Source organism: Lacerta agilis, chromosome 14 (assembly GCF_009819535.1).
Source record: "Lacerta agilis isolate rLacAgi1 chromosome 14, rLacAgi1.pri, whole genome shotgun sequence".
NCBI classification, from domain to species: Eukaryota; Metazoa; Chordata; class Lepidosauria; order Squamata; family Lacertidae; genus Lacerta; species Lacerta agilis.
In genome coordinates, this window is record NC_046325.1 from 47060441 (window position 1) to 47083417 (window position 22977).

Genomic DNA, 22977 nt, shown 5'->3' on the forward strand with positions numbered 1-22977 from the left:
AATTAATGGATATTAGTAACGGAGGTCCTTAATATTCTCTATGGACCTACTCTGAGTATAACTTAGTTGGAAACAACCCTATGTCTGTGCCAGTGCAGCCATACCCAACAGTCTAACCATACAGTGGAACCCTGGGTTACGCACGTGATCCGTTCCGGGTCGCCGTGCGTAATGTGGGTGTGTGTATTCCGAACGCACGGGGAAAAACAAAAAAAACCCGGAAGTAGTGCAATTTGAGCGCTTCTGCGCATGCGCGAAGTGTTCTGCGCATCCAGGGGTTGCACACGCTCTGGAAACGTTTCCGGGTTGTGGGCGTTCTTAACTCGAACGTCTGCAACCTAGGGTGTGCGTAACCTGGAGTTCCACTGTAATTAGGAGACCAGGATACTCCATGGCCATTTCCCTCTTTCTTTCAGTTTCGGAGCTAATTATAGTTAGGCTTACATCTTTACTGGCATTTTCAGTAACTGCAGAGAGACCCAAGCCATCGTTTGCAAACAAGGTTAGAGACTTATTTGCATTCTGTGTTTTGGTTACTGAAAATGCGGGTTCAGAGGCTGGAGGGAAGGATAATGCAAACACACGGGGCCCTCTTGAACTCTCAACCATGGTTAGGAGATTGGACAGTGATACACCTGCACGAAAGGCCCTGTGACGTGGTCAGAAGGCAAGGAAACAATGCTAAAAGGAATCACTGAACTTGTGTCATACTAGGTAGACTAAACAAGTGAAGCCCCACCTCCCAAAGCTGGTTCCAAATACATATTGTCACTCTAGCCTTTGTCAGTGGATTTTCCCAAGGGGTCATGCAGACCAGAGGGCTCTAGTAGGCTGAGAATGTGGGGGAAGAGAAAACACATTCAGATTAAAATGGGTTAAAACACATTTATGCATAGAATCAGAATCCTTTGCATGACTAGCTATTATTAGTGTCCTGCACACAAGCTACAGCCATTATATTTAAAAAAAAACAAAACCCAATCACTCTAAAGAGTACATATGTTGGTATGTGTATATTGCCATAGTTGTATCCACACTGCTTCTTCAAGAGCATCGGTACATGACATATCTGCTGATTTTCAGAGCCATCAAGTCATATTTTTGTCTTCTAGATCCTTGTTAGGCTGAAGCAACTCATGAAATACAGGATTTAGATTAATACCCAAATCCTGCATAAGTGTAAAAGCTTTATCAGCTCCTAATATAGGCCATATGCAATATCCAAAAAGTAGGAGTGCAAAAAACAAAAAATAGTAGAGTGTGATCAATACAAAAAGTAAACACACTAAGTCTTAAATTCTCAAGATTATTCCAGGGCAAGAGTTCTTTTCAATAATTTTGCTTCACAAACTTGATTCTGTTAAATGGACCAGCCAAGGGACAGTTTCCAGTTTTGTTTAATGATTTTACACACCCTTTCCTGATTTTAGGGGTTGCTAGGACATTCAGCACCAAGCATGTTTAGGTGTTACACAAACCAGCAAAATCTCAGTCTGTTGCTCAATTCATCCTTTTCCAAATCCCCAAGGTGCATAATTCTTGTGAACAACTATTCTGCCAATTCCCCAGTGTCAACCTTCCTTTTTATAATATTTCTCTAGCAACTTCCATCACTGAGAAAAAGTCGGTCTTCAACATGGATCAAAATAGAGGTCATAAGGCCACACGTATACAGTGGTGTTTGAGTTTACACGGCAAAACTCCCTTGTTTAGTTGGTAGAACTCAACAAGCTGTATTAGGTCAGTGAATTTGGTGCTCCCATCATCCAGACTGAAAAATATCTGTCCGTCATCTTCACACTTGAGAAATTAATAAATAAAAATAAGATAAAATACTAAAACCATGTCAAGTTAAACAGCAATAAACAACACATCAACAAAGGGTGTCAATTGACAGAAGCTTATCTATCAATTGAGCTAATACTTGTTTAAAGCTGGTTTTAACTCATCCACAATTCTGATATTCAAAATGTAAATTTCGCCATTTCAAATTTTGGGCACAGCAAAGCTCCATCTTTTGACTTAACCCTTAGCCCACAGTCCCAACAATAATGAAGTGCAATGTACATTGCCCACAATCCTTTTACCATTTTATCCTTCCCCACCCTTCCCTTCTTATATTGTCCCCAGCCCACCCCCCTCCCCAAGGCAGCAACTTAGTATTACTGCTATAGAACAGAACATTGGTTGCTCACCATGAAGGTATCCAACAATGGGTTAATATCTTTGCACTTGCCCAGGAAGGCTAAGTTTTTTCCACCAAGGCTGGTTCTGGAGACTCTTTTCCTCACTTTTGTCCCTCTAAAAGCTTTAAATAGAATGCATCTATGCATCTTGAAAATAATTAGGGAAGGAGAACTAGGGAGGAGGAGTCTGGGCAGGCCAAACTATAGGGTGCAATGTGATGATGATTTTCTGAAGACGATATGGACAACATCAGGTTAGGCACAAGGATTGAACACTGAGAAACAGGATGCTATCTTGGATGCCTCTACATACCAAACCAAAATGAATCTTCAAGTTGACGTTAGAGGTATCCAACGGTAAAAAAGTTACATTACATTCTAATTAGGGCACGTGGCTGAGCCAGGAAGTGGGGAGCACATTGAATTAACAGGTCTCCCTCGTTCGGTGGGAACCAGGGTAAGGAAGTCTCTAGGTTGAGGGTCTCAGAGAACCAAGGCTGGAAAGGGGCCTGCTCCACCTGTATCTCTTGTATAAGGGCAGAAGGAGAAGTCAAGAGGGTGGTCCTTTTGGCACTCCATGTATCTGCGCCTCTGCCCAGGCTATCTGAAATCTAAACATGTAGCTTGGGAAGAAGGCAAAGAGGTCTATCAGTGGGTGTCCAAGTGCTCCTGTATTGCTGCAAACATCTCCCTGTTGAGGATTATTTCTCCTGGGTCCTGGTAGCTGCAGCTGAGATAGTCTACAGTCATGTTTTGCATCCCTCTGCATTGGGACGATTACGGTACTTCCTTCAATGCTGACTTGAATGCTGTCACATGGGAGAAGTGCTTGCAGTGGTTTGGCCCACAATATGCCTTCCTGACGCTTGCCCATATCATAGCTTTAGGAGGAGGTCCAGGGTGTGGTTAACACATATTTGCAGGAGGAGTATGTGCCTGATGTCCTGAAACAGGTGGGCACTCTTTAAAGAAAGCCCCCCCCCCCCCCGAATGCTGTGGCGCTTGACAATTATCACCTGGTCACAAATACTGTCCTTTGGTGGTGGTATAGCTACAGACACTATTGGAAGGAAATGATTATCTTGACCCATTTCAGACTCGGTTCATGTCTGCTTTGGGGACAGAACTGACCTTGGTTGCCCTGACCTTTGGGAGAGGGATGGGGAAGTGCAACCTTGTTGCTGTTGCTTAACCTCTCAGTGGCTTTTGATACTGTTGACCACAGTGTCCTCCTAAACCAGTGATGGCCAAACTTGGCCCTCCAGCTGTTTTGGGACTGTAACTCCCATCATCCCTAGCTAACAGGACCAGTGGTCAGGGATGATGGGAATTGTAGTCCCAAAACAGCTGGAGGGCCAATATTAACCATCACTGTCCTAGACCATCTTCTGTGAGTTGGGAATTGGTCAGGGCATGATCATTACAGTATGATCCGTGCTCATGAAGGCTGATGGGAAAAGCCAGCAGCTACAAGTTTGACATGGTTAGGGAGCATTGCTCTAGGTCCTGGGCAAGGGCATTAACCTGTTGTGAGATACCTCTGACAACCAACACCCCTTACAAACACACAACGGACACCAAACATGGGTAAACCTTTCCATTTTCTGTAACAATGATATTAATTGTGCTACTGGGCAGGGGGGGGGGTGATTTTGAAATTTGAATTGTGGATTTCCACTTGTTAATTTTTGGCTAATGAAAAAAGAGAGAGCCAAAATTAAAAATTATGCTTTGTTCACAATTTTGTCCCATAATGATATAAACAGCTTCTTCACAAAAACAAGTTAAGACTAATATATCTGAAATATTACAAAAATTGTAGCTCAAAATAATTTACTGTAAATTAATTTTAAAGATTGGCTGTCACTGGAGATAATCTGGCATTTCAGGGTATTATTATCTGAGAAATAAAGGCATTTGTATTGTCCATGTTGGAAATAATATGGCTAGAGGTCTTTCGCTGACATGGGAGACGAGTGTACATATACAGATAAGGGTTTCTAAATTCAGCCCTGTTTTCTGAAATAATGATGATGACGACATCTTGATTGATCTGGTCCATTGTATGAAGAGGAGAGAGTGTGCCTTTTTCCCAGTGTGCAGCTCTGCCGCCTATGCTGTGACAGAACACCTGAATAGACTTATGCAGAAGCCAGTCAAAATTGCAGTGTCAATTTCTGGGTATCTTCCTGCGGCTTTTAAACATTGGATTATACATGCATAGGCTACATTCAAATGTGCCATTGCTGCGTGCATAGGTGTGCTGGGGGGGGGGGGGGCGGAGATAAGCAACTGCCCTCCTATGACTGACTGATGCACCAGATCAGAGAAGAGGTCTTGTCCTACTTAACATATTCTGAGAAAAGTAGAGGGGAAATAAGAAAAAATATCTATTTTCTGAATGCTATCATTGGTTGAACTGAAAAGCCTTTTAGGAATCTTCATCAATAAAACCCATGATGAATTCTGCACCATATTTTTTAAAAGTGCCGTACTTACCGGCAAAATCTGGAAATGCTTAATTTTTTGATGGTGACACAGTGTAAGTACAAATGCCTTTGGGTTACTCTGGCTGTCCCGGAGAAGAAATAACCTGGGAAGCAATATTATACTTTATTATTAAATTGACTACTACTTGGAAAGAAAGGAACATCTCTGTTTCATTATTTTACCAGCTGACAGAAGCGATCCAGCAGTAAATCACACCAAGCAAGTTGGAGTTAGCAAAAACAGGATCTGCATAGGTGTGTCAGGCCTAATAAGCACAGCAACTTTTCTCTGGCAGGTCCTGCAGCCATGAAGCAGTTGCTGAGACTGAAGGCCCTCCTCACAGCTGCCTAAGTTCCCTCTTCTCCAGTGTTTTTCACAAGCTGTCTGAGACTGCACCTGCATGCCGCCGCCCTCTCCTCCGCCCTTTTCATCCCTCTTCTGGTTCTGGGAGACTGGTAGGGGAGGAGCTTGTCACATGCTTCTTCACGAACAGGGCTCCTCTATGGCTCTTGGCTTCCCTCCTCTCCTGCTTCCGCTTCTGCCTCTAATTCTGGACTTATCTATGTCACAGACTCTCCCAGCTCCCTAAGTTCTGCTCCCTAAGCCCTGCTGCCTCTTTCCAACACCTCCTCTTCCCAGTCTTCTCCCTCTGACCTCTCATCATTGCCCCACCACCAATCCCCGGGCTCTGAGCCTTCTTCCCTTGGGATTCCCCATCTGGTTCCTCCCACCATTCCTCTGTGTCCAACCAGTCTGTGACACCAGCACACACTAGAGTCTTAACTAATTTGCAACATGAGAAGATCCTAATTTGCAACATGAGAAGACCCTGGAAAGGTGATGCCAAAGATTGTATGCCATGGTCTTTTCAGACTATGTAAACTAGGTACTTTTAAATGAAAATTTGGATCATGGTTGTATCTAGGACTCTCGGCACAGCGGCAAATATCACATGCAGGGAGGAAAAACATACCCATCCACAAGACCCTGCTGTTTAATAATCCTGTGCGATTCTTCTCTAGAGATTCTGCCGTGAAACCAGTTTTGTGTCCTATGAATAACTGAAGGAGAAATCACTGGTCATTGCTAGTATTCAGCACTGTAGCCCAGTCTTTCTATAACTAATTAATTAATTAAGTTACAGGTAGGTAGCCGTGTTGGCCTGCCGTAATCGAAACAATATCTGAAGAAGTGTGCATGCAAACAAAAGCTCATACCAATAACAAACTTAGTTGGTCTCTAAGGTGCTACTGGAAGGATTTTTTAAATTTTGTTTTAATTAATTAATATATCAATATATTAATATTTATACGTCGCCCATCTGGCTGGGTTTCCCACAAAAAATGAATCAACCACAAAAGCCATTGCACAAAATGTTTAACACAAATGGGCTCAAACTAAACATCAACTTTACCTTTTAAAAGGACAAAGAATAAACTCTAGCTTTCTGGCTTAAGAAGAGCAAATATGGCTTAATGTAAGGTATAGGAACCCCTGACCGTTAGGTCCAGTCGCGGACGACTCTGGGGTTGCAGCGCTCATCTTGTTTTATTGCCCGAGGGAGCCGGCGTACAGCTTCCGGGTCATGTGGCCAGCATGACTAAGCCGCTTCTGGTGAACCAGAGCAGTGCACAGAAATGCCATTTACCTTCCCGCCAGAGCGGTCCCTATTTATCTACTTGCACTTTGATGTGCTTTCAAACTGCTAGGTTGGCAGGAACAGGGACCGAACAATGGGAGCTCACCCCATCGCGGGGATTTGAACCTCCGACCTTCTGATCGGCAAGCCCTAGGCTCTGTGGTTTAACCCACAGCGCCACCCGCATCCCATGGCTTAATATAATTTAAGTTAAATTTTAATCAACATGGGCACCATCCAACCACCGATGAGCACTGAAGTCTGACTGAATTCAGTGGAATCAGGGAAAATTAATTACAGTCTCAGCTTTCCCATGGAAATTATACGAGATCATCTACCTCTCCAAATACTTGTCGGTTTCAATTTTTCTTACCTGTGTTCAACATGGAAGGCTGAAGAGGACTTTGGTTACCCAGGATATTCATTCTTGTGCTGCGTTTCTGCAGAACAAAGAAGCAAGCACAAAACCTCAGTCAAATTATTAATATTACTACATGCAAAAACAACATATTAAAACCTTTAACCCAGTTTCAGTTTCTTCATGCCATTACAGGAAATGCATTGAGGATATGTGAAGTTTCTGTACCTTAAAAATAAAATAAAAAAATTAAAAGTTACATTTTTGATTTGGCTTCCAAATCAGCCAAGAAGCTCATTGGGGGGAAAGTGTTAACACTTGAAACAAATTTCTCCAATCCAATTTTATTGTTATACAACTATTGCAAAATGCTCTTTGGATGAAAAGTGTGTTTGTGTGTGTGCGCGCGCATGTGTGTGTGTGTGTCAGGTTTTTTGTCCACATGGAGCAAGAATCAAATTAAGTCTCTTTTAAGCATACGATGAGGCTGCTTGGTACTCCACTGATAACCCAACAGCAAGCCATAAGCCCTATGTCAATCATGGCCATCAAATATCTTCTTTAGTCCTGGGTTCAAACCTCTGCTAAACCACAAAGCTTACTAGATGATTTTGGACTGTGCCCATTGTGACTAAGTTCTAATCAGTCACAGGGATTTGAGGTTGTAGGAGAAGAAACATCATTTATACAATTCTGAGATCTTTGGAGGATTTTTTTTTAAGTTTGAATTATTTTTGTGTAATGCAAATAACTTTACACACACACACACACACACACACACACTCTGATCTGAGATTTCTGTTGGGAGGCAGGGTACAGATTCATGAAGATCTTACAGCATATTAGAGGTAAAAACAAAACAAAAAACTCAGTTCATTTAGGAGCAATTGTTATAATAATATTATCCAACACGGCACAGACTATCACCTTATAGTCTGCAGGCCCATTTAACCTTATATTGTATATGCAATTTAAATCACATTTAAATTATATATAATGGCAGGAACAGTAATAGCAACTAACAACAACAATTTGGAGTACTGTAATTCACTCTGCATGGGGCTGCCCTTGAAAACGACTCAAAGGCTGCTTCTAGAGCAAAATGCAGTTGCCTCATTTTTTGAATTTGACTGGAATCATGACCCATGTTGTGTTGATTCTCAAATATCTGCACTGGCTGTTAATATGTTTCTGATCTGAGTTCAAGATTCTACAGATGACTTATAAAGCCCTGAACAAACTGGGGCCCAAATGCCACAGCATCTCTCCAGATAGAGTCCTGCCCAGGTATTAAGATCATAAAAGGAGGCTGTCTTCAGTGTCCAACCTGTGGGAATTGTATTCCTCACAGTGACTGGCATTCTCATGGTGTCACCCCAGTTTTAGAGTGCCCCTGATACTATGGTTCTGCTTCCAAATTATTGTCACCCGCCTAGAGATCCTAGATAAAAAGAGAGGTAAGTATTTCAAACAGAGAGGGCAGCACCTCAGCTCTCCTGAGGAAGACATATATGTCTTCATGTGATGGGTGTGTCCAAGACGTACATCTCGCGTATGCGCGTAACCTTGCTGCCCTCCTGAAACAGCACTTGGCACACACCCATGCTCATTTTACTGTGAATACTGCGAGATGGAAAACATGACAGGAAGCTATTGCAAAGTCTACCAAAATATTGAGTTTCCGCATCGTAGTACTGCCCCCCCCCGGTAATGTCACAAGGAATTCAATTCTGACTGGCAAATATAGCTGCCATCTCACCAGCAACACCTCACTTGGAGAACCAGGAGCTCTGGCATGGAAATTCGTGGTGCTTCCAGTCTCCACTCACATGCAGCCCTATTTAGGGAAGCTTTTAATGTCTGAGGAATTGTTGTATAAGCCGCCCAGAGTGGCTGGGGAGACCCAGCCAGATGGACGAGGTATAAATAAATTATTATTATTATTAATTATTATTATCATCATCATCATCATCATCATCATCAAATTCCTTCAGACGTTCCCGCCACCAGCCACACCACAGCGGCTCCCATGCCACTTCTGACAATGTTAAGCCAGTTGCTCTTTTCTCAGACCCTTGTTCATAAATAAATTTCCAGTCGGTGGTCGTGACCACTACGCTGCCATGACAGAAGTTCCCTTACCCTCCATGCATAGCCTTCCTCCAGGGCGGCACTCTGTGCTTCTGCTGGGTTTTCAATAACTCTTCCTATCTGTCCGGAAAAATCCATTGCTACTAAGGAATTTTCAGACACACTTCTCTGAAAGGAAAATTGTTTTAATAGCATTATCTAGAGAAGATAACTACTGGTCGCTTTTATTATTTCTGCATGCTCCTCCAACCCTTCTGCAGATTTCCAGTTTTTAAAGACTGGGTTGTTTTTTAAGCTTGCCATAGGCAGATGTTGCTCGGCTGGGCCAAGAGAGTAAGAAACGTAAACATGGTTTTGGCGATGGGATTTCACTGCGCAAAGCTTTTGTTGGCATAAGTGTGGATAAGCCTTCATGTGACCAAGAGATCTTCTTCATGGAGGATCCTTTTGAATCTGGCTTCACATTTAACATTTATAGGCTGGGATCCACAAAACAGTACAGCTAGCTTCATTTCTTTTCATTCAACTTTTATTGGTTTACTATAATCCAATATATACAAAGCTAGTTCAACACAATCAGTTCTGTACACACAGGGAGGCTTTGAGGGCGCTTCTTTGCCATTCAGTCTAATTTTATTTTATATACAGACACAGGAATAGCCCATGTGTTAACCAGTCTCTGCAAGTGTATGGATTTAGTACCGTTCAAGGTTTCCTTTCTTGAAATTATTTTTAAAAAATCATTCTGACTTAAGACCACAGAACCCTTTTTAACGATAATACTATGCATCATTTCCCCCTTGGCGTGTTTTATTATTGACTCAGAGAATTGCATTGCTGTATCCCATATTTCTTTGTTGGCAAATGTCACAACTTATCTTTCCCCCCTTCCTTTCTCTAAGCTATGCCCCCCCCACTTCGTTTCTTTTTTCGGTAACCTGATTGTCATTATTAAAATTCCATTTAAAAAATTGGGGCAGGGGGTGGGGAGAGAGAGAGACTGGCTGCTGGACACTTCAGATAGATAGATAGATAGATAGATAGATAGATAGATAGATAGTCCTTGCATGACTTTTGAACTCCTTTTACTCCAACTGCTTCTCACGGTTATCCTTTCACACCTAATTTCTAAACTTCTTGGCCTATCTGAACAAGAAAATCTTCAAGGCTGAGGCCTGGTCTATAAGAATGTAGCCTTGCAAGAGCATGTTTCTATACTCCCAGGGCTAAGATTGACCAGAAACTGTTGCCTAGCAACAGCAGAGTCCATTGTCTAACATTCCCCAGAAATTATAAGAACCGCTATTTGGAGAGAGAGAGAGAGAGAGCGAGAGAGAGAGCTTATTACCAGCCTTTCTCAACCTTGAGTTCGCAGATGTTGTTGGGATGATGGGAGTGGTGATCCAACCAACAACTGGGAATCCAAGCCCTGAACTTGAGGAGCAACCTGAATTAGGCTATAAGCTGCTATGCTTCAGACAGCGGTACTGATGAAACCATGGTGCCAGGCACAGCCCATGGCTTACTTTCCAGGCAATTTTATTCCTCTTGATCCAGCATCTGGCAACTCCAAAGTCACTACCCAGTACTTGCAGGCTAGAAGCTTCTTGTTTAAACCCTGAGTTGACTATAACAGAACTTAAAATTATAAACTTACTATAGGAGTGGTGAAATGCAGAAGCGCAGCTTTTCTCTGTTGTGGAATTCTGTAGTTCTGGTACAGCAACATCCCATACTGCAGATTGTAGTGCCCGAGGGGGGGGGGAGAGAGAATATACAGGTATTTATTTTCATTATGTTTGTTTATTCAATTCTTTAACTAACCACCCTTCACCAATAGGTCCCAGTGCAGGTGGCATACTAATAAAACCATAAAGCACAGTGGAAAATAATCAAACCACTAAAACACACAGAGCATGACCCAAAAAGTCACTTACAAGTAAGCTAAAAAGTCACCTATTTCTGAAAGCTGTGAATAAAAGGTGCAGTGTTTTATGCTGGAGTCACCTCTAAAAGGCAGTGAGTTTCAAAGTCGGGGGGGGGGGGAGGCACCACAGAAAATGCCCTCTGGCTGAAATAGCTCTGTAGTAATGATGACTGCAAAGGGACGCTGGTGGCGCTGTGTGTTAAACCACAGAGCCTAGGGCTTGCCAATCAGAAGGTCGGCGGTTCGAATCCCCGCAACGGGGTGAGCTCCCTTTGCTCAGTCCCTGTTCCTGCCAACCTAGCAGTTCGAAAGCACGTCAAAGTGCAAGTAGATAAATAGGTACCGCTCCGGCGGGAAGGTAAACGGCGTTTCCGTGCGCTGCTCTGGTTCGCCAGAAGCGGCTTAGTCATGCTGGCTACATGACCCAGAAGCTGTACGCTGGCTCCCTCGGCCAATAAAATGAGATGAGCGCCGCAACCCCAGAGTTGTCTGCGACTGGACCTAATGGTCAGGGGTCCCTTTACCTTTACCTTTAATGATGACTGCAGGGTGATCAGTTCCAGGTTGTCAAAATGGGTCTGAGGGATAAACTTTCCTCTTGGGGTCTGTGCAGGGTCGCACCCAGGGGCTGGCCAGGTTGGCCCTTGCCAAGGTTCCAGGCCCGGGGGGCGGGGTGCAAAAAGCATGCCTCTATACTCTGGCTCAGAGCGGCTAGGATCCTGCCTACCTGTGTTCTCCCCCCCCAGGACACTCATCCCGGTGAGGCACACAGGCTCCTCTGGGTGCCTCAGTGGAGAAATCTGGAAGGGTACAAGGGACCGTCCGTGGGGACGGACAGGAATACATCTCCTTGCAAAGGGTGCAAGGGAGCCTATGTACACCTCTGGGTCTGGGTCTGGAAGTCAGTCACCACAGAGAGAGCCAAGAACACAAGGACACCAATATTTGATTATTACGCCGTGAAAATGCATATTGGAATCAACGCAGCACAACAGGGTGTAGCTTATTGGGCTGCCCCTTCAAGTGCTAAACTTTCTTGTTAATTAATAATTTGGGAACCACCAAGTTCTTACCAGCAGCACCATCTGAGCAGACAGATTCCCATTCAAGTCTGTTGGGGGTCCGCATGGGGCAGAGCTGAACTGGCCAATCTCCTTCAGGCTGAGGGCCACAGTGACCCAGGGCCAACTCTAGGAGGTCCGCATCCCAAATTGGGCATTTCCAAACGTTAAAAGTGGGCATGATGAACTGCAGTTATCCCCATCAGCTGCTCTACACTATTTTACAACAAAATAATAAATAAATTTCTTCCAGTAGCACCTAAGAGACCAGCTAAGTTTGTTCTTGGTATGAGCTTTCGTGTGCATGCACACGAAAGCTCATACCAAGAACAAACTTAGTTGGTCTCTAAGGTGCTACTGGAAGAATTTATTTTTTATTTTGTTTTGACTATGGCAGACCAGAACGGCTACCTACCTGTAACTGGAACTATTTTACGATATTTTCTTTTCATTCTTTATTAAATTGTGTGTGTGTGTGTGTTTATATATATAATATGATCAAATATTGTGGAGTTGGGGGTCCACAAAAAACTGTGTGGCATAATAGTATCACAGCGGGGACCCTGCCACAATAGTAAGAGTTTTGTTTAACTCATTTTAAAACAAATTTAAAGAATGAGACATTTTGGAGAGTCCTGGGAGTGACAAAATCCTATTGCTGGCTCTAGCCTGCGGGTTATCAGCCCTTGGGGTGGAAGGAAGAGCAAGACTCATCATGCCCATCGGAATGATTCAAAGTTCACGCTTTTATAGTGGTTGTTGATTTGAGAGAAATGGGACTTCCTGGCAGGGACCACATACACGCAACAGGCACGATTTGCAGACCATTTGGGGGCCGCTGTGATTGCATCATCCGCCTGTTTAGAACTCTTATGGCAGCATTAGTTCTCTCAAACATCCACCTCTGTGGGCGTGGGTGCTCAACCACAAGTCTTGCAATGGCCGTCACCTGAAGGCCACCATAAATGTAAACTGGCCCCAAGACTAAGGTACCTTGAGGAGCCTAAAGGCTGTCATCCAGCATGTCCTGCTCTGCTCGTCATCCGCACACAGAAACCTCAATTCTTTTGTTTCACTTCTCATTCGGTTGGGCTACAAAACAAAGACAAAACAGAACTTATTCTCACAGCAAAGGCAACCGACCATGATCCGTCCTACAAGGCAAGTTAGGGCTATTATCCCCTTTTCACTGATGTAAGAGCAAAGGCCAAGAGTGCTGGCTTGCTGACATCACTTAATATGTTTAGGGTTCAGGTGTGATTTGAGATTTGCTTGTGGTTAGGCTCTTTCCTCACTAACCATGTCCTGTATCCATGGAACTACCTTTTTCTGAGTCATTCTGAGATGCCATAGCATAGCAAGTCAATCCTTGGCTTAGTTCAGCATGGCATGGGAGCAAGAAGGGCAGGGAGGGACACTGAGCAGCTCTCAGGTCCTGCACATTTGTGTGGTCCCAGTCAGCCATTGTTTAGCTTACTGTGTCATGACAACCAGGGCAATATAAGAGACAGCGCTGGGAAGCTAAGCCTGGGGAGCTCGTTCCTCTAATGTATCTCAATCTATTTTAAGAGCAGCAGCTGTCACGGCACAAACGTATAGCAAGTGGGGCTGACACAAAACACTCAGATCAAAAAAGGGATCTGGGTTTAAATCCAATAAACCTGATCTTGGATCATCAATCCTAGTAGGTCCTGACGAAGAGAAAATCCGCAAGATAACTGAAACTGTAATGTTGAAGCCTTATTTGCCCTTATGACTATGAATCTGGAGATAACAGTAGAAGGTCAACCTTGCACGGAGAGGAACTGTCTAGGTCAGAGACAGATAGGATGGCCTTGCTGAAGTGTACAGGAACCAACTCAGGGCTAAATGTCCTTTTGTGTTATATGTACAAGGAAATGTACAACAGGAAATGTTCCTTATATGGACAAGGACAAGATTCCTGGGGTGGGAAGATGAGCCAGGGAACTGTCTATAAGAACTGTCTGAAAATTGACTAGCTTTTGTACTTGCTTGGGTGTCTGAACACCGCAAGTGCCTCTGCATGCAGAAAATAAATCTTTCTCTCTCTGAAGCCAGCAGCCTCAGGTGTCTTTTCTGCTTCCATGTTTTCTCACCAGGCGCAACCGTGGGAACCCGTAGGGGCATATATAAATATATATCCAGGTTAGCTAATTAACCCCTTCAATGTTATTTTTAAAACTACGTGATATGGAATCATAGAATCGTAGAGTTGGAAGGGACACCAATGGTCATTTAGTCCAACCCCCTGCAATGCAGGAATCTCAGCCAAAGCATCCATGGCAGAGGGCCACCCAACCTCTGCTGGAAAACCTCCAAAGAAGGAGAGTCCACAGCCACGTAAGAGTTTTAACATTTCTAATTACAAACAAAACTACCTACTATAACTGGAGGGATTACCTTTATACAAAATCCATAATCTGTAGGAGCGTTGTGGAGCTTCTTGCCTGCTACCAGTGAGAAAACGTTGCTGTCTTCAAGGTCCGCTAACAACTGCAGGTGCCTTGGTTCCTATGGGAAGGGTTGCAAAGGTTAAAGATACAGCTTTAAGGCACTTCAACTGGCCCATTCCCTGAAAGTAAAAGTACAGCCATACGAGGGCAGTGAAGACACTCTAAAGGGTTATTGATACGAAAGTCACCATGTAATTCTGCAAGACCACAAACCATTCCACATCCCAACACGAGATACAATAAAAACATCCGTTTCTTTTGGCTGCAGTCAACTGGTCTAAATACCTGTGGCATTTCACTGACAATCAATATACTAAAGCACAGTATTGGGTGCTTCATAAACTGTAGTCAGTGTGCCTCTTTTTACTTGGTATTACACATACGTCTTAGAATATCTGATGAAATTCTGCCTACACCAAAGGCCTCAAAGTTCAGAGATTCAAGTCAGTGATACTGCAAAGCAGGACCTGCTCTGTCTTGGAATGCAGGCCTCCAGTTTTAGGAAAAGCTCTGAAGACCCCTTTGTCTTGGAAGTTCTTCTCTAGCATTAGCTTTTTCGTTTCGTTATATTTTTTAACTGACCAACTGTATACCATGAGCAGCTGCAGTTTTGTTATTCTATTTGACAAATATAACAATGCGGTCATTTTAAACCAAATGGTTTGCTTCTCAAACGACTGTATATTTTTAAATTGTTGTCAGATGCCTTAGGGGCCTGTTTAGTGCCAGAAAGGCAGATTGAAAATATTTTAGAAACTCTTATCACTTTAAAATAACAGTTATGAGCAATGGGTAAGATATATATTTTTAACTTAACACTTTGACTTTAACTTGAATTGAGGTCATCAAGAATTGTGCCACTTAATGGATTCGTTCTAATGGGGCTTGTGCAAAAGAGCTTTCCTGTGCATTGTGTTCAAACACCATTTTTAAAAAAAAATTAAGAAGTGGTGCCTTCAAAGCGTAAAGGCTACCTCTGTTAAACTAACCTAAGTGAAATTACCTTTGAAGACCCTTTTGTAGAGCAGTAAAGTCCAGATCTCCTCAGGCAAGCATACTGCTTCTTCCAAGACTTCCTCCCCTGTTCTTTCACATGCAAAAATCCTTGGATTTCAGGACAGCTATTTGAGTTTAAAAAATTCTGTTGGAGATTAAATGAAAATGCATGAGACACTAATTGGAAATTCAAGAGTTGCTGGAAAGGGACCACGTCAAACTGATAGCCCAGTACTTCAATAGAGATATTTGGTATTTCAGTATAATTCATTGGCAGGCTAATTATGGACTGATATAGGAGATAATTAATATGATATATGAAAAAGTAGAATTTAATGAAAACAACCGAGGCTTATGCAAAATAATTGAAAGATGTAAGACATTAATGATTTGAGAGACTTTTGTAGGGGTAGGAGTTTGCAGTATATATCAACATGCCTAAATAGCAGAGGCTTATACAGGTTAGTAAGAGTGCTATTTAAATAATTTTAAATAAGCATAAAACATCATTAGATGTGGATATAGATGCTGTGGAGGCTATGAAAAAGATATTTAAAAATAAATGTAAAAATGTAAATAATACTTTAAAAAAGAATGAATATTTAAACTGAAATAACAAAAGCAGATAAAAATAAAGTGAATAGATTTTAAAAAATGAAAGCAAATGAAGAAAAAAACAAATAGGAATTTAAAATAAATAGTCTCTTTCTCTTATTATACTTCCGGAGAAATAGTAATGAACTTTGTGCGAGAAACGTCCAATAGAAAAATAGATGGGGTTTTTTTTAAGCAGAGAGGATACCCCTAAGCTAATACTAAAACTTAGTAAGAATTTAAATTGGACAGATATTTTTAGCTGATCATGCCAAACCCAGCATAGTAAAACAGAAATGAGAATTGGAAACTTTGGCTGCAATCCAACCCCTAGATACACCTGGCTGGAACGGGGACTGGATTCAGCAATACCCTCCTACTCCTGTGTAAGATATGTCTGCCAGGGAGAGAGTTGTCCGGCATAAGTACAAGAAAGAGGTGCATGGTAACACCAGAACCAACTCCTGCTCATTTCACAGAGAAACTGGTCTAAGTTAAGCCACCTTACACTTCTCCACAGACATCAGTAGGAAGGAGCCAGTCCTCAAAACCTACCTGTCCCACCCACCCTGCTGAGGATGCTCTCTGAATACAGCGCAACTCCAACGAGCACACCGCCACCAGGATATAGACCAGGCATGCTCCATCCTCAGTTCCCATCTTGCCTCTCAAAGTGCACCATGCTGCCCGCATGGATACTTTTGCGTGGGGCCCTTTCTGTCCTTTTGTGACGTCCATAGTGTGATGCTTGAGAGAGCCACTGCACTCTGCTTAAGGAGTGGGCTGACTCTGGCTCCCAGCCTGAGCCTCAAGAGACCTTGCAACCCTAGTTAAACAACCGGGTTCTGCGCGTTTGCCACCCTCCAAAAGAATCAACGGCTTTATCACATCCTATTTCTGTTACCCTTTCCCCCCATAATGGAAGTAAAAACGGTAACCTCTGAATAGGCCTAGAATATTTTGAACATAAATGCTGAGATTTATTTAAACGATAATATAGTATCAATTCAACTAGCCTTGAAATATGCACCTGCAGACCCAAACTTCATCAATTCATTTTCTTAACATGGAAAACTACTCTCAATTCTACTTCAGCCTACCTGTAAAAGTTGTGACTGTGGAATACAGCCATTTGACTGCTGACACCAAGCAACCATTTGCTCTGGGAAAAAGTTCTGGGGAGTGTAAGGAAGAGAGAGAGAGAAAAAAGAGACAGGGTAACATTACGGCATCAGGATGCTTCAAACCTCTTTTGTACACAGAATGAATTTGTTCTGAAGCAGGGTATACACCTCCCATTGCCCCTGTCCATTGGTCATTCTGGAGAGGGCTGATAACAGAGTTCACCAAAACCTGGAGACCTAGCTGAAGGAACTATGTCTTTCACTGGTTAATGTATTGATAGAAGTATGGAAAAATATAACAATGCACACGAAAGCTCATACCAAGAACAAACTTAGTTGGTCTCTTAAGGTGCTACTGGAAGGAATTTTTTATTTTATTTTGTTTTGCCTTATACAGGGTTAGAGCATATAATTCCATATTGTCTGCTCTGATTGGCAGTAGCTCTCAAGGGTCTTTCCCAGCCCTCCTGAGATCCTGCTAAATGGAGATGCCAAGGATCAAACCAAGAACCTCTTGCATTCAAAGAAGGTACTTAATAAATGAGCAATGCCCCCTCCAGAAGAGATGGATGGGTGCCTCTTTGCAAAAATCTCAGCAGAAGCTGATGACACAAAGTTTCTTCATGAAAAATAAGAAGCAGAGGGTGTGGGAATCCACAGGGAGTTAGCATTCCATAATACTACTATTTTTTTCTGCTGGGAGTTATTCTACATACCGTATATGTTTTAAGAATCTTTCATATTATTGCTATGATACCATCTAGTGTTTTAAAACCCGATCCAATTTATACAGTGTAGAAGGCACATGGAGAAGGCACCCCCCCAACACCACGGATGTTATGAAAAAACGACAGGATACTCACCACAGGATTCTTAAAAAATTCATATTTTGCATAGTTCTTCCTGAACAAAAATTTACTTTCACTTCCCATTGTAGACTCAACTTGAACAACAAGTTCATGATCTTCTAAGCACCTCTCTAAGAACAGAAGATAAAATATAATATTTTGAATTAGTAAACCATGGAAGCAGGTTTGCGTTCCTGTGTGTGTGCACACACATGCAAACCCAGCACATATAAATAAAGGACATGGGCTGTGTGCCCAAGAATGCAACAAACATTCCCTTCAGGCTGTAAACTAAAGAAGTTTGATATGTCCATTACTGATCTTCCCACTGAGTAGTTGCTGATAAATTTCTAAGAAATGCCAAGGTTTCCCAGAATATACTGGGGAAACCACTGTACTAAAATAGGCCACTAACTCAGATGTTAGGAGCCATCCAATATCACACAAATGGTCCTCCCCTTCTCTCCTTCCAAGGAAAGTATTGATTCAGGAAGGCCCAAAAACTTCTGCCTAACAATGAGCCTATTCTATATTGCAGAAGAAATAGCCAAGTTTGGTAGTCAATGTGCGGGTGCAGCGTAAATGGGGCTACTCTGTTAACCACAATTAAGAGGCGTATGTCAGGTATGGGCTAGGTGTGGCAGGATCTGGATCAGGCCAGATCAAGACATCACATCCAGCATTCTGTTTCCTACATTGACCAGCCACATGCCTCCGCAACACCTATGAGCAAAGCAGCCCTCCATCGCAATGCTCCCTAGCTTCTGCTTCTGAACTCTGGGGATTTCTAATAGGAATCATGACAAGCAGCTGACAGATTTCCCTTACTTAAAGATGTCTAGTTCCCTTTATAAATGGCCATTGCCACATCTAGTACTGTAGTAGCAAACTTCCTTAAATTCAGGTGAAACTCAAAAAATTAGAATATCATGGAAAAGTCCGTTTATGTAAGCAATTGTTTTCATTAGCTACTGGAGTTTAATATATGCGATAGACTCATGACATGCAAAGCAAGATATGTCAAGCCTTTGTTTGTTATAATTGTGATGATTATGGCGTACGGGTGATGAAAACCCCAAAGTTGAAGTTGTCAATTTGGGGTTCTCATCAGCTGTACGCCATAATCATCACAATTATAACAAATAAAGGCTTGACATATCTCGCTTTGCATGTCATGAGTCTATCTCATATATTAGTTTCACCTTTTAAGTTGAATTACTGAAAGAAATGAACCTTTCCACAATATTCTAATTTTTCGAGTTTCACCTGTATATTAAGCATTGTGTGGTGTATTTTTTTGTCTGACCATCATCTCCTGCCAGTCAGTTTAACTGACTGACAGTTAACCCAAGATCTAGCATAATAAGGGAGGGCAAAAAACTTCTATCAACTTTCTCTATATTGTGCATGAATCCATCATATCCTTTTAGCCCCTCATTCTCTTCTCAAAGTAAAAAAACAAAACCTTCTGTAGTGAAGGATTTCCAGCCTCCCGGTTGCTTTTTCTGCTTTATTCCGCATGTTCAGCAACAATACAATACAGTGGTACCTTGGTTTATGAACTTAATCCATTCCAGAAGTCCGTTCTTAAACCGAGGCTCACTTTCCCTAATGAGGCCTCCTGCTGCCGGTGCCCTTCCACCATTCGGCTTCCGTTCTTAGACCAAGGTAAAGTTCACAAACCAGGACACTACTTCCAGTTTTGCGGAGTTTGTAAACCGAATCGTTCGTAAACAGGGCTGTTCTTAAACCGAGGTACCACTGTATACTTCTTGAAACGGCACAATATTCCCAGTGTGGCGATCCCAGCATTCCCTCCAACAGTCAACTTAAGTTGGAGAGATCTACCAGTTTGAAAGGAAAATGGGACCACATAAAATAAGTAGTTTCTACACATTCAGAGAACACCCTAAGTCTGCAGAAATATAAATTATATTAAAATTATAAATTAAAAGAAAAATGCATTTAAAAAACAATGAAAAGAAAACAGAGCTGGAACATAAACACAGATGGACTTATTTCCCACTCATATAAAAGGAAACCCTAGAAGCTAAATATAAAGAAATGAAAGAGACTGGAGGTAGAAAAACACATTAAAATCCCAGTCTATCAAATACAATGAATGAATGAATGAATGAATGAATGATATGAAGTGTGTCAGCTCTGCTGGTGTCCCGCGCCTCTGTACAAAGTACCCTTGGCAATGTGCATCCCCACCCCTGCAAACTGGCATTTGTTGTGATCAAAGTTCATTGAGGATCGTTGTAGGGAAATACCAAATCCCTGGTTTTGGAAATAAAGGTCTTGGGGTAATTAGAATCGTGGATATCACTGTACAAGGGAGGATGCCTGTAAGGAATGTAAAAGTGGGGGTGCCTTTAAGAAGATCTTTAGAGATATGTAAGTTTTGGCCTCAGAGAGGCACCCTGGCCTGTCGAGAATGGGGTTGGGGCCAACTGGTGCTCGTTAGGCTGATGAGTAATTCAGGAGGTAACAGCCCAGACTCACAGCTGCCCTCTGATCAGTGACAGCTGTGACTAACGATCTGAGGGCAGTAATTGGCTAGCGGGGGTGGGCTAACCCCTTATCTAGGCTGGGCTGTGTCAAGGAGACAGAGAGCTGGGGGGAGGCTTCAGAGCTTGGAGTCTGCCTACTGCCGGAACATCATCGCTGAAGAGCTGAGGCGTCGAAGGACTTTCCCTCCCCATCAACCATTATGTCCTGGGGGAGTGCTTGAGGACTTTTGCCAGCTCTTTCAGATGCTAAGCAGTTGAGTATCTATCCCTGCCGAGAAGGAGAGGGATCAAGTATGTGTATTGAATCTAGTTAATTAGATGTTTTGTTGTTTTAAGTTTGTACCTTGTTTTGTGAAAACTGTGCCTTTTGTGTTTTACTAATCCTTAAGTAAAAGATATTTTAGAGGACTTTTGTTCGTGTGTTTCGTTTCCTCCATTGTTTGCTTGGCTATTCCAGTCCTTGCCAATCGGCTATTCTACCGTTAGTTTACTAATTGTGGCTCTGTCTGAGCCGGGGGGGGGGGGGGAGGCTGTTTGCGGGAGTACAGGGAAAGCGGCCCCCGCGCTTTGGCCTGTAGCAACAGCCAGGTCCCGACCCAGGGGGTGGTGGCAGCAAGATACCTTCTGTGACCCGGCCGGAGGGCTGGGTACAGGCAAAAAGTAAAAGTGAAAAAGGAATAAAACCCCGCTATTCCCCCTGCTTGCTGGAGAAGGGGTGGGGGGAAAGCGGGGTAGTAACGCTACAATCGTGAAAAGGAGTTCCCTTCTGAAGATTGAATTCCACTGTCCACCATCTCATGGACAACTTGAGCAGAGGAGATAACCTGAGCACCTTGCGATAGTGTTGCGTTGCAAACAGGGTATGGGAATGAAGCTTCAAAACTGTTGGTGGGGGCCCTACTAAAAAATACAGGTAAATAATTGCCATTAGAACTTCCCAGGGCCCTAGTACTTTTGATTCTAAAGGAACTGATGTCCTAGTTTAAACGCAATGCTAAGATAAAGCAAGGCTTAGTGTGAACGAACAAATGTGCAGGTTCCCAGATGGGAGATCGTAACAGCTGCACCTTGTTTAATAAAATTCGGAAAGTATTCCCATTTGGAATTCTCCATACTTTTCTGGTTGCCTCATCTAAAAAACGATGTTGTGGAGCTGGGAAAGGTTCAGAAAGGGGCAACCAAAACCATCAAGGGGTCAGAGCAATACCCCATGAGGAATGGTTACAACATTTTGGGCTCTTTGATTTAGAAAAAAGGCAAAAAGGAAGGACATGATCAGAAGTGTATAAAATTGCACATGTTGTGGGAAAAGTGGAGAGAGAGAGCGCTCTCATTTACATGTTGTGCAAGTCCTGGATCTGCAACAAAATGGATTTCAGCTAAATTCAGAAAGCAGCTGAAGCAAAATACTGACTGATAAGCATAATGTTCCTTTCCCATCATTGTGAATTACCAAGTTATTTGTGTATGTAAACAGAAGCTTTTGATTTCCTCATCAGCCTGCTGCCTAATTCATTCAGCGATGTCACACAGCACAGTTTGACAGCACAATTAGTCACCATGGAAGCTATTGTGATGTCACAGACACTGAATTGTGGCATCATTGAAAGAATCTGGCAGGGGGAGGATATTGGACACAAAGGACAAAAGCATCTGTTTACACAGCACCTTGGTAATCTTGGATGGGAAAGGCCCTATAAAACGAGGACCTAGAATTTTAAAGTGAGAATGGGTTAAAAGAAGAACATCATTCAAAATGTTGTTTTGTTTTCTTCCATTATGTCTTTGGCAAGTCTACAAGTCTCTTTCAAAAATGTACTACTTTGCGAGAATCATAGTTAACTTTTGAAAGTCAAATCACACTAACATTTAAGACTTTACAAATATGATTAAATGCCCCCCTTAAAATGTCTCTAATAAAAGAGACATGGGCACATTACTCAGGAACCTTTTTGGAGTCAAGAGGATTATACAGCACAACACACCACTAACAAATCTGAAAGAAAGGATACAGGAAGAGAGACACAGAGAGGCAGCGTCCAGTTTCCAGGTATATACCATTAAACCAGTTCCACATAGTTCTCCCACACCAACCGTAACCATGGCTTCTTCCAGCAAGGGTTGCTGCCTGGAAGGGAGAGTGTCAAGGCTTATGCAAGAACTTCCCATGCTTCGGCATGACGTGCTGCTGCCATTTCCACCTCCCTGAAACAAAGTCCAAGGAAGCATCTCCTTCTCTCTGTGTAGGGCTTTCTTGAAGTAGACAGCCATGGCAGTGTGCTCAAGACCCAAGCCTGGTAATCGGCTGAGCTGTCTAGGACAGGGGTCAGCAAACATTTTCAGCAGGGGACCGGTCCGCTGTCCCTCAGACCTTGTGGGGGGCCGGACTATATTTTTTTTGGGGGGGGGGGAATGATGCAAGAGCACCACAAGCCCCGGTTGCTGCTTACCTGTGTCTTGCGAGCAGCAGGGGCTGGCGGCGGAGGAACAATGAGTGGCACGCAAAAGGGCTCTGGAGAGGGGCTGCTTTAAATGGCGGCCACTCGAGCGCTGCTGCTGGCACCAACAAAGCCCAGCCCCCTTCCTCCTCTAGGCAGGGCAGAGAGAAGCCAGGAGGAGGGAGGGAGGAGGCGCCGCCGCCGTGGGAGGGAGAGGGAAAGAACATGTGCACTA

The 22977-nt window shown here is 43.0% G+C and overlaps 1 protein-coding gene across 3 annotated transcripts in view; it reads right to left on the minus strand.

Annotated features, from left to right (window-relative positions):
- Window positions 1–969: 969 nt before the first annotated feature.
- Window positions 970–22977, minus strand: part of GRB10 (growth factor receptor bound protein 10) — an 88249-nt gene continuing 66241 nt past the window's right edge. For all 3 annotated transcript variants that reach the window (XM_033171161.1, XM_033171163.1, XM_033171162.1), the window contains 11 exons: window positions 17804–17919; window positions 16917–16991; window positions 15230–15367; window positions 14174–14284; window positions 12746–12844; window positions 10422–10499; window positions 8816–8932; window positions 6689–6755; window positions 5650–5737; window positions 4686–4779; window positions 970–1800 (listed from right to left, as the gene is read on the minus strand). In XM_033171161.1, the coding sequence (XP_033027052.1) occupies window positions 1654–1800; window positions 4686–4779; window positions 5650–5737; window positions 6689–6755; window positions 8816–8932; window positions 10422–10499; window positions 12746–12844; window positions 14174–14284; window positions 15230–15367; window positions 16917–16991; window positions 17804–17919 (1130 nt within the window). In that variant the 3' untranslated portion in view covers window positions 970–1653. The remainder of the gene's footprint in view (window positions 1801–4685; window positions 4780–5649; window positions 5738–6688; window positions 6756–8815; window positions 8933–10421; window positions 10500–12745; window positions 12845–14173; window positions 14285–15229; window positions 15368–16916; window positions 16992–17803; window positions 17920–22977) is intronic.